We start from the raw sequence: 12,041 nt of genomic DNA on the forward strand, positions 1-12,041 counted from the left end.
GATAGGGGTACGCAATTTGTGGCGAGGTTTTGGAAAGCTTTTTGCTCACGTTTGGGGATCAAGTTGTCACATTCATCGGCGTTTCATCCACAGTCTAATGGACAAACTGAGCGCATGAACCAAAATCTAGAACAATATTTACGATGCTTTGTGTCCGACAACCAGGAGGAGTGGTCTACTTTCCTTCCTCTGGCCGAATTCGCGTTAAATAATCACCGCCAAGAGTCATCAGGAGAGTCTCCATTCTTTTGTGTGTACGGTCAACATCCTCAGTTTTGTACCTTACGTCAGGGTGACTCGGGGGGTGTCCCGGAGGAGGATCAGCTAGGAGCCCAATTGTCATCAGTCTGGAGGCGAGTGAAACAGCGTTTGTTGAGCATGAGTGCCAGGTACAAACGGGTGGCTGACAGTAGACGTGTGCCAGGTCCGGACCTGTGTGTGGGTGAATGGGTGTGGTTAGCTACGAAGAACATAAGACTCAAAATTCCATCTTTAAAACTGGGTCCAAGGTTTATTGGGCCTTTTAGGATTTCTGCCATCATTAACCCAGTGGCGTATCGGTTGGAACTTCCTGCGGTGTACAAGATACACAACGTGTTTCACAGAGCTTTATTGAAAAAGGTGGTAGGCTCTGTGGACGTGACGCCGATGCCACCTCCAGTCATGGTGGATGGCGATTTAGAGTTTGAGGTCGCCAAGGTAGTGGACTCTCGAGTAGTACGCCATACTCTTCAGTATTTGGTGCACTGGCGGGGGTATGGTCCGGAGGAGAGGTCTTGGGTTCCAGCCTCAGACATACATGCGGATCGGCTGGTCAGTTCTTTTCACCGTCGTCATCCGGACAAGCCGGGTCCTATGAGTCTTGAGGGTCCGGAGGTCCCTCGTAGAAGACGGGGTAAAGTCATGTCGGACGCTGTTCACACCACAGCGTCCGGCAGGCAGAGGTAGTTCCACCTCCAGCCACTATAGCCTCAGTGGCGCCGGCCTGATCTTCAGGCTCTCGGGGGTTAATCCTGCTGGAGACCAGGTTGGATGGTTAGTCACGCCCACGGTCTTTAAATAGTCATGCTGGCCTATGGGCGTCGCCGATTATAGCTTGTGTTTCATACCAAGTGGTTCCGGTCTGGAGTGGAGGTGTTGCAGAGAGAGAGATTCGTATCTGGTGTCGTATGATCCGTCGTTATCCTTTCTCCTTCCCATATTTGTGTTTAGTTGTGCCCTGTTCACATTACTGTATAGTCCTGTGTGTATGCGGCGCGGTGCAGTTTAAGTTCTCCCTGTCTGTCATTATTTGTGTGGGGGCTTTGGTGGTGTGTCTCCTCACTGGGTGGAGGGTGGAGGGTTAAGTGCAGGGCTGAGCATGAGACAAGGAAAGGGTGGAGGCTCAGGCATTTGCACCATCAGCAAAAACCCTGGGTTGAGGGTCAGACAGGGTTTCCCCTAGTTATAGGGACATCACAGGGCCCCCGTGTATTACAGCCTTAGTGGGACTAAGCCCCCCGTGACAGATGGCGCCGCCCATGCCTGCGCAGTAGCAGCTCTTGCAGATCGCCGATCAGTGACCTGTCAGCAGTCTGCATTATGAATATCTAATCAGAGCACCACATGAAGACCCCCCACAGGCCGCCCCGGGGTACGATCCTATCATTAACTGAAAATAAAGATTAAACAACAACCACTAGACAGATTTCATCACCCAAGGTATTTTATTCAGTATAACGGCGCCGACCTGACACTGTCTGTAGGTTACTGTGCACAATCCTGCTGACAGGTTCCCTTTAAAGCTAGGGATAGGTATGAACTACAATTAAAGCTTGGATTAAGGATAGGGCTAGGAATAGGGATAGGGATGAGCCACAGTTTAGGCTAGGATAAGAGCTAGTGTTGGGACTACAGTTAGGATTAAGACTGTGTTTAGTGCTATGGTTGGGGGTACAGTTAGAGCTAGGATTAGGGATAGGGTTGGGCTACAATTAAGGCTATGATTACGGGTAACGCTAGGGTTGGGGCTACAGTTAGGGCTAGGATTAAGGCTAGGGCTGTCAGCAGGTTTTTGCTATGCAATCTGAGGACAACATTAGATAGTGGCTAAAAACAGAATTCACTGAGTTGTCATACCTAAGGCTGTGTGCTTTTGTTTACTCACAATGAAGGTTTTATCACTAGGACATTATCATTGCAACTAGCTGGCGCACGGGCTCTCGTCCAACTCCGCTCCCTCCTGTGATAAGCAGCTCATTGTCTATAGACAATGTACATACAAAGCCTGGCTGGGACAGCTTTCTCAGCTCTGCTGCATTGCTAAATCTAAGAACTCACCTTGTGTCACAACTGTAAACTAAGTGATACATCATTGGATTCAGGGTCTCTTTGCCTACATCAGGCTGCTCTCAGATCAGGTAGCAAAAACCTGCAGACAGGTTCCCTTTAAGACTGGGATAAGGGTTAGGGTTTGGACTACAGTTAGGGGTAGGGCTAGGGTTGGGATTAGGGCTACATTTAGAGATAGAGTTAGGGTTTTAGGGCATGGGATTACAATTAAGAGTTAGGGTGATAAAATAGTTCTATAAGAAAACACAATTAATGGCATTAATAATAAAAAGTAAAGCAAATACAACAATGTCTAACTTTTTATTCTTTTACGTTTTATGTTGAATTACAGCAAAATGCAGAAAAAAAACCCCTAAAAGGGGAAACGATAATTACAAGTGCTTGTGGGATAGGGGGGTTCAGTACTCGACTGGTGGAAGAGACTCAGGGAGCACTAACTATCCACAGGTTAGGAGGTGCAAATTACTTGAAGTCGCGGGGACTCCCTCCTTCAGCATCAGACACCAACATATGGTGGCAATAATATATGGCCATATCTAGTCATAAAGTTAAGCAAAACTTTTTCCCCTTAGAGAAGAGTATAAATTATATTAATGCCGTGATTTTTTCTGCAATTTGCCATTGCCCGGTGTATAACCACCAACCACGGCAATATCCAACATTCTTAGCGCATGCAGAGAATGGAGACGTCCTTACCTGAGTAAACCGCCGCACCAGACAGGTCTTCCCTACGCCAGCGTTCCCTATGAGTACGATCTTGAATAGAAAGTCATAATCTTCCATACTCATTTACACAGCTGTGAAGGGAGAGAGCGGAACGGTCAGTACATCGCCTATGGACTGAGCACGCACTACGTCGTGCGGATGATGACTATGTTGTGTGGATCATGACTACGTGTCGCCTTATTCCGGCTTGTTGTGAAATTGGACTGGGAACTTTATCCCTGCAAGCAAACAGGACAAAGGTCTCCACCTCGTGGATTGATTGCACAGCTAATTATTGCATGGGGTTATGTAATTAGCACACATCCAGCCTCAGGAGGTTTCAGACCTCCAGTTTTGTGTCTGTCATTGATGACTGTGATAAAAAATGAGCATTTGCTGTTGGGAAAGCTGGGTGACAATCAATATGGCCCCTACAACAGGATTCACCAGCCAGGCTTCGGGTGGCAGAGATGCACAGATCTGCAGCTATATGTGACCACAGAGGCGAAATACCACATGTTTAGGAAAATTTGCTGTTCAGAAGTCTGGAAAAGCTGGGTAACAAGCAATATTATTGTCACTATAGGTCGCAGAAGACTAGTCACACACCATTCTTGGGTAAGAGGTGAAAATCTGCCTAGTCATTTAATAATATGGAAGCATTGACCAGATGACTAGGCAAATTTGCTCTTCTGGGAAAGCTGGGTGAGCACTAATATGGCTATATAATGTTATAGGGCTCATAAAAAATGGGGGGCAGCACATGCTCAGGTTGAGATCTCGGCATGTGATGCCCTCGACGGCCATTTTCCCAGAGGCCACCGCATCGCAGTAAAGGATGTGCAGGCCGTCTCCGGGCTTTCACAAAATGTCGGCGGAGCCCCCGCACCACAGAGCACCGCAGCCATTTTCACCCGTAGCGGAACACCCCCTCACCCCAGCCTGCGGCCTGCAGCGATGCGCCATTATTACCTCCTCCGACCCTGGGACCCCGCTTCACAGCAGCCACCGCCCCCGGTAACCAATAAGACGCATGGATTATAAGGGGCACCACCGTTTTATTAAAAAAAAGGTTTTTTTTTCCTATTTTTCTCCTCAAAATTTGGGGTGCGTCTTAAAATCCACAAAACACGGTGTATATATACTGCTCAAAGAAATAAAGGGAACACAAACAGCCTGTTGCAAATGAAATAGTGTTTCCTTTTTTTTTTTTTGAGCAGTATATATATATATATACTGTGTATAGATATATATATATACACATATACACACACACATATATATATATGCGGGGACCAAAATGGTAGCAACTGGTACTTCTGTAGACCTCCCGCTGCCATGGCATTCCATTATCACATAGTAGAGGTGTCAATGGTCGCCTTTAGCCCCTCCTTATGTAAGAAGGTGCGCCATAAGAAACGAGACTCCTCAGCGCTGTACAGGATTTGTGCAAGAAGACTGCCATCTCCTGTGCAAGCAGGATTGGCACTATGGGCCCCTATACACAGAGAGGGCCCACTGCTTGCCCCCTCTAGTCTATGCTATAAGGGGGTCTAAGGGCTGCATGCGGTTTCACCTCTGGTAGCCGGCGACCAGACAGGGGAAAATACAGAGCGCACGGTCGTAGTACACCCCCAACTTCTGTCTTGACAGCGCAGATGGGAGCAGTGTACAGTGTAAGCTGCCGATGTGCTGCTGATAACAGTATACTGTATGGGGACAGATTGATCTATTCGTTCACTCCCCATCATTCTTCCTCAGCCGGTTAAAGAGGTCGGGAAACAAGCACTGAAGGGCTTCAATATGGTTGATCACCTTTGTTTAATGGCATGAACTCAGCGCATGTAAATGCAACATAAAGGCTTATATGATGGAGCAATACAGTATGTAGCCATTTGGGGCCCCTCTTGCCTAAAGCAGGACCCTGCGGAACTGACTGGAAGAGGGAGCGTTTTAGGAAGGAAGAGTTTAGATGGAACACTGGGTTAGGTGACCTTGATCACGCACTTCAGTATAAAAGGCCAGCGCGCCAAAACGGCAGTGGATTTGACACCAAGTAAAGGAACAGGCAAAGACGTGTGTCAGGGGAGACACTGAGGCCCAGGTGACCAGCCATGGAAGAAAACCCAAGGCATTGGGTGGTGTGGAAACAGAGTCCAGGTGGCACCAGATGAGCCCCAGAACCTATAGTAAACCATTCAAGACCCAAAAACCAGACCTACGACGGTCAAGACCTGGAGTCCAGACAACACCAGTCAAGAGCCAGGTCATCTGCCTTCATCCACCGTTGGTCAAACACCGAAGATCCAGGAGACTCCACTCATGGATGGAAGCCAGCAAAGGTGAACGCAAGTCGCGAGTGAGCCCGATGCTTTTAGCACTGACGTTCCGTACAGGTGTTGGTCTTGGCTAGTACAATGAACAGGGTGGGGGCCGGTTAACGTGAAGGCGGCCCAGCGAGGAGGATCTTGTGGCTTACGCCTGTTTCACACTTCAGTTTTTTGACGTCAGTCAAAATCCTCCGTTTTGCAAAAAAAAAAAAAACGGATCCGCCATTTTTTTGGCGGATCCATTTTTTTCCCATTGACTTGCATTGCTGCGGATTTTGACGGATGGCCATCAGTTACATCCGTTTTTTGACAGATCCTTCATAGTTTTGGCGTCCGCTCTCTTGAGTGGACGGACAATGAAACATTTTTTGTGAGCGTTAAAACAGCGGATAGCAACGGACCCATCGCTCTCCGCCATGCGTTATAATGGTCGCCTATGGGCGGCGGATCCATTGCCAACCGTTAATTGACGTACTCCGCCATCGGATCCACCTTTTTATACTGAGCATGCCCGGAAGACTTTCTTTGCATGATATTTAATCCCAAGTCCCGTTTTGGCAGCAAAAAATTCTCTCTCTCTCGTACAAAAAACGCATCCGGTGGCATCCGTCTGGCACAAAACGGAAATGGATCCATTTTTTCACACTCTGGCGGATTTTGACTGACGCCAGAAAACTGAAGTGTGAAAAAGGCCTTAGCGGGAAAAACAGAGACCTAGTTAGAAGAAGAGACAGCGCTGTGGCCTATAGCCATTGGGATTATTACTGATCTGGGCCACATCGACCTCTCCGTGGCAACCAATTAGATTCCAGCTCTCATTTCTCAGAGGACCTTTAGAAAATGAAAGCAGCATCCTTATTGGTTGCTATGGGAGACCTCTCCACTTTTCCCTAGTTACCAGTTTTGATTAATTTCTTGCGCCGATTCCAATACTGGTATCGAGGACAAAACCCAATTGTGAATACTCAGCGTGCTTCCCTGTCTTAGCCGCCATGTCTGCAGCCAGTACTGTTCCGCTGATTGTATATAATGTCGCTAATAAGAGCAGACAAACTCCTCGTCAATAAGCCGCCCCGGAAAATCCCACACTATCTGATTTCAATTAGTCCGCTAAGTAAATAGTTCGTATGACCCTGTCACTGTGATTAGTGTGATGAGGTACACCGCGCACCGTGTCATTTAATACGACAAACGTCGTCTCTCGGCAGGTAACCGTGGTAACAGAATGCGGAGGATGACGCCATCGGAATAGAACACTGATGATACCCATCCAGAACAATGATGGAACTAAGCGGATGGATAGATGTATAGATATGGATGGATATGGAAAGGACATTTTTTCCGGTGTTTTTTTTTTTTTAACTTGTCTGTTCTGAAGAACACCTAAAAAAGCAAAATCGGAAAATGCTTGAAAGCCTCTTCCTATTCGTTTCCTTGGAAAAATGTCATTGCCATTCATACGTTCCGGCTTTTGAGCGTTTTTTTTGCCAAAGTATCCAGAAGCGGTTAAAAGAAGTGACCGACCCATTCCCGCGATGACGCCGCTCCATACTTTACAATACAGTATAAATCATTGGGAAGGCTACAAAAAGGCGCCATGGAGAAGCCTGGGCATTCTTTTGAGATGCTTTATAAGTGTTTGTTTGTTTCTTTCTTTTTTTAAGGCAAAAACGATTTATTCATCGATTAATGAATTTTAAAAAAGTCGTAAGAAAATCTCCCAACTCCCCCCCCCCAAAAAAAGCAAAAAATAAACACTTAAAAACATTCACAGACATTAAAAAAAAATTTTCAAGACATGTTAAGAAAGTATTAAAAAAAAACACAATCTTCGGGACAAAAAGAACCTCTAGCTGTTTCCACTTGAAAAACTCAGCATTTTTGACCGGATGGACAAAACGTCATGTGAACATACCCTTACCGGTCACGGGTCCGATTTTCTCATACGAGTGCTATCTGTGATATTCACGGATAACCCTCGTGCCTATGATAAGTCTATGGGGCTGTCTGTGCACATGTCCGATTTTTTTTCCTCGGAAAGAACGGTCCACGGAAAATATTGGAGACGTCCGATTTTGATCAGAGCGTCATCTCAAGATCGGCAATGCAAGTCTATGGGTCCATGAAAAAAAAAAAAAAAATAATCGAGACATCTGCATATTGAGACATCAAGATCATAAGTAATAATCCGTCTCATTTCCAGGCCGTCGTACAGATGTCATCATTACTGCTAAAAATGACATTTTGTTCCAAACCAGTTACTTATCTGCAAAAAAATTCTGCCTGAAAATTGTGGGATATCAAACTAAATTTCCCTAAAACTTTCTATCAGCCGGCAGCGGATACTTTGCTACTGAGCCATCTCCATCTGTACTTGTGACATATTGTAACATTAAAGATGATTTGTAAGAAATCTCAGTTTCCATCATTGCAGCCACAGGCAGGATGAAGACTTCATGTCTGCTGCAATGACATCAAGAATATTCCTCGAGGATTAAAAGGGCTGCACTAGGCTAGAAATGCATAGTTGATTCCTTTCAGAAACAGCACCACGCCAGTCCATACACATAAATAACACTGCAATCCTATTAACATAACTAGTACTGTATCATACACATAACTAACACTGCTATCCAATACAAATAAATAGCACGGCAGTCCTATAAAAATAAATAGTACTACTGCATTGTACACATAAATAACACTGCAATCGTATAAATATAAAGAGCACTGTGTCATACACATAAATAACGTGCATATCCCATATACATAAACAGTACTGCCATCCTATAAACATAAATAGTACTATATCATACACCTAAAAAGCACTGCAATTCTATAAACATATATAGTAGTGTATCATTTACATAAGTAACACTGATATCCAATACACATAAATAGCGCTGAAGTCATATCAACATAAAGAGTACAGTATTGTACATATAACACTGCTATCCAATACACATAAGTTGCATTGCAATCCTATAAACATAAATAGTACTGTACTGTACACATAAATAACACTGCTATCCAATACACATAAATAACACTGCAGTCCTATAAAAATAAATATGGTAGTACTGTATTGTACACATTAATAACACTGCTATCGTATAAATATAAAGGGCACTGTATCATACACATAAATAACATGCATATCCCATACACCTGAACAGTACTGCAATCCTATAAACATAAATAGTACTATATCATACACCTAAAAAGCACTGCAATTCTATAAACATATATAGTACTGTATCATGCATATAAATAGCACTGCTATCATATTCACGAATAACACTGCTATCCTATTCACATAAACAGCACTGCAGTAGTACTGTAACAATAAGCATAAATAGTACTGCATCATACACATAAATAACATGCCTATCCCATACACAAGAATAGCACTGCAATCCTATAAACACAAAGAGGACTGTATCATACACATAAATAATACTGCTATCCAATACACTTGAATAGTACTGCAATCCCAAAATACTACTGTAACATACACATAAATAACAGTTCAATGCTATAGACATAAATAGCACTGCTGTATCCTACATGTTATCCTATACACATATGTCAGTGATAGAGCGGTACTATTAGTGTGTATGGGATAGCGGTGTAACACATGTATGACATAGAACTATTTATGTGTGCACGCCAAGTGCATTCTGCATAAAACCTGGGGGAATGGCCCATGTAGACCACCTAGGATAAGAGGGCCGCAGGTGGCAGTGGACAGGAATTAAACCTATGTGGACTGACCCAATAAAGGATCCTTTGGCACAAGTAATTACAAAAAAACTCTTGTGATACTTCCTATTTTTTTACTTTACTGTCTTGTTTGTACCTTGGAATTCTGGACTGGGAAAGTTTCCAGACGGTGGATTTACCATATTTGTTGCCGTTATTTCTTAGTTACCTTAACATATTTAATTGAAATAAGCATAATTTGCAATAATGTACACCCCCCCGAATACTAACACTGCAAATAACAGCAATGAAAGGGACTGTCAGCACAGAATGACTGTCCAAACCGAGCACAGGCACTTGGTGCACCTTCCCACCTGCTCTCTTTTCCTCTATCTGCACCACTCCCCCCACCTCGTCTTCACCTCTTCTTTGATTGACAGCTCTGGATTCATAGAGAGGGGTGAAGACATATGGAAAACAAGCACGTGGGAAGCATAGCACTTAACTGCAGTACCAGACAAGGCCACACAACATAGATGGCGCTGTTTCTCTAAAACTGCTTGCCCCTGATGCCTGACAGTCAAGTGGGTTGGACACATTAGGGTGGGAGAGGGGGTAAAGAATTGCAGTTTCCAAAATGTATCTAGGACAATCCACATATTGTTAGACGTCCAAATAAAAAGTAACAATGTCCTTTGTGGCTTTTCACACCAAGTGTAATCTGTTGTGAATTCGCTTTCTGGCCTCCCTCTGGTTATTACTGAAGGTAGTGGAGCTGGTCAGATCGACAGAGGGCTTGCGAGTTCTCTTTCTGGGCTCCCTCTGGTGGTTACTGGAGGTAATGGAGCTGATCTGATTGACAGAGGCGTGCCACCTGATAATGATGATGACGATTGGAGATCTGGGGTTTCAGACTGGGATTTAAGACAGCCGAATCTATCCCTGCGGGTGATTTGCTTCCTGCCTCCTGAGGTCTGATGTCTCCAGCTCAGTCCCTGCATGTTCAGCTAAGTGTTCATTTGCTATTCTGTTTGCATTTGATCTGGTTTTGTCTATCTCTTCTTGGTGCGGGTCAGCCAGCTCCGGCTGGGGCTGTGCTGAATCACCGCCCATATGTTACTGCTTGTGCCAGTTTGTTTTATCCCGTTAGATTGGTCTCTTTTTGCTCTGCTTTCAGAATATACCAGAGTGCTGATATAGTGGGGGGCGAAGTCGTGTGACTTCAGTGTTTTTTGCATCAGACGTGTTGGACTTTTTGCAGGGTTTTTTGCGTGATTGCAGACAGTGTCTTTCCTTTCCTGTCCTGTCTAGTCCGTGTGGGCCCCATCATTTGCTCAGTCTATTTTCCTGTCTGTGTTTGTGTTTTCATCTTGTCTCACTGGCAATATATGTTTGGGGGCAGTCTATTCCTTTGAGGTGTGCTCTGGGGCAGTTTAGATTTCCCCTTTCTTGCTTTAGGCTTAGTTAGCTCTCCGGCTGTGCCGAGGCGTCTAGGATCATCGTAGGTACGCTCCACGGCTACTGCTAGTTGTGTGGATAGGATCAGGGGTCTGCAATCCGCTTAGGTACCAACCTCTCTGGTTTTCTGTGGCTTAGCCTGGACCTGCTCTCCTCCTCGGTGACCCATTCATAGCAGTAATCATTCCGGCCAAAAGTCCGGCGAACCATACCTTAAAAGGGGGTGAAATTTAGCAAAAACGCACCCAAAAACTGCACATTTTGTGGATTTACCTGGGTGGAGCTTAATGGTTTCAAAGTCAGAGTTACAAATGTCGGTAAGTAGACACATTGTAGAGAGATTTCATAACCTTTCTGGGGTGAATAACTTCATTAGAAAGCAGGTGATATACAAGGTCCATTCTCTTGTATACCCAGTTCTCCTGCTGACTTCCTTCCTGCTCAGTACTCATGGTTCCGCGTATTGATACGGTAGTCACCCAAACAGGAAGTCAAGCGGGTACTAGTCTTCTAGGACTACTGTAGCTCTCAGGGGGGCTCCAAGAAAAGATATAAAGATGGATCCTGGACGCATAGGTGATCCTAAATAATCGGATTCTACAGTTAAGTCCATATATATTTGGACAGAGACAACATTTTTCTAACTTTGGTTCTAGGCACAATTAAAACAATTCAGATGCAGTTCAAGTTCAGACTTTCAGCTTTCATTTGAGGGTATCCACATTAAAACTGGATTTAGGGTTTAGGAGTTTCAGCTCCTCAACATGTGCCACCCTGTTTTTAAAGGGACCAAAAGTAATTGGACAGATTAAATAATTGTAAATAAAATGTTCATTTCTAGTACTTGGTTGAGAACCCTTTGTTGGCAATGACTGCCTGAAGTCTTGAACTCATGGACATCACCAGACACTGTGTTTCCTCCTTTTTGATGCTCTGCCAGGCCTTCACTGCGGTGGTTTTCAGTTGCTGTTTGTTTGTGGGCCTTTCTGTCTGAAGTTTAGTCTTTAACAAGTGAAATGCATGCTCAATTTAGTTGAGATCAGGTGACTGACTTGGCCATTCAAGAATATTCCACTTCTTTGCTTTAATAAACTCCTGGGTTGCTTTGGCTTTATGTTTTGGGTCATTGTCCATCTGTAGTATGAAACGACGACCAATCAGTTTGGCTTCATTTGGCTGGATCTGAGCACACAGTATGGCTCTGAATACCTCAGAATTCAATCAGCTGCTTCTGTCCTGTGTCACATCATCAATAAACACTAGTGACCCAGTGCCACTGGCAGCCATGCATGCCCAAGCCATCACACTGCCTCCGCCGTGTTTTACAGATGATGTGGTATGCTTTGGATCATGAGCTGTACCACACCTTCGCCATACTTTTCTCTTTCCATCATTCTGGTAGAGGTTGATCTTGGTTTCATCTGTCCAAAGAATGTTCTTCCAGAACTGTGCTGGCTTTTTTAGATGTTTTTTAGCACAGTCCAGTCTAGCCTTTTTATTCTTGATGCTTATGAG

At 44.5% G+C, this 12,041-nt stretch overlaps 1 protein-coding gene across 3 annotated transcripts in view; it reads right to left on the reverse strand.

Moving 5' to 3' along the window:
* Positions 1-12,041, reverse strand: part of RAB30 (RAB30, member RAS oncogene family) — a 202,609-nt gene that overhangs the window by 17,405 nt on the left and 173,163 nt on the right. For all 3 annotated transcript variants that reach the window (XM_073569188.1, XM_073569186.1, XM_073569187.1), the window contains one exon: positions 3,028-3,128. In XM_073569188.1, the coding sequence (XP_073425289.1) occupies positions 3,028-3,120 (93 nt within the window). In that variant the 5' untranslated portion in view covers positions 3,121-3,128. The remainder of the gene's footprint in view (positions 1-3,027; positions 3,129-12,041) is intronic.

The sequence above is a fragment of the Dendrobates tinctorius genome, unplaced genomic scaffold (assembly GCF_039654945.1).
Source record: "Dendrobates tinctorius isolate UK_male_01 unplaced genomic scaffold, ASM3965494v1 ptg000023l, whole genome shotgun sequence".
In the NCBI taxonomy this organism is placed as follows: domain Eukaryota; kingdom Metazoa; phylum Chordata; class Amphibia; order Anura; family Dendrobatidae; genus Dendrobates; species Dendrobates tinctorius.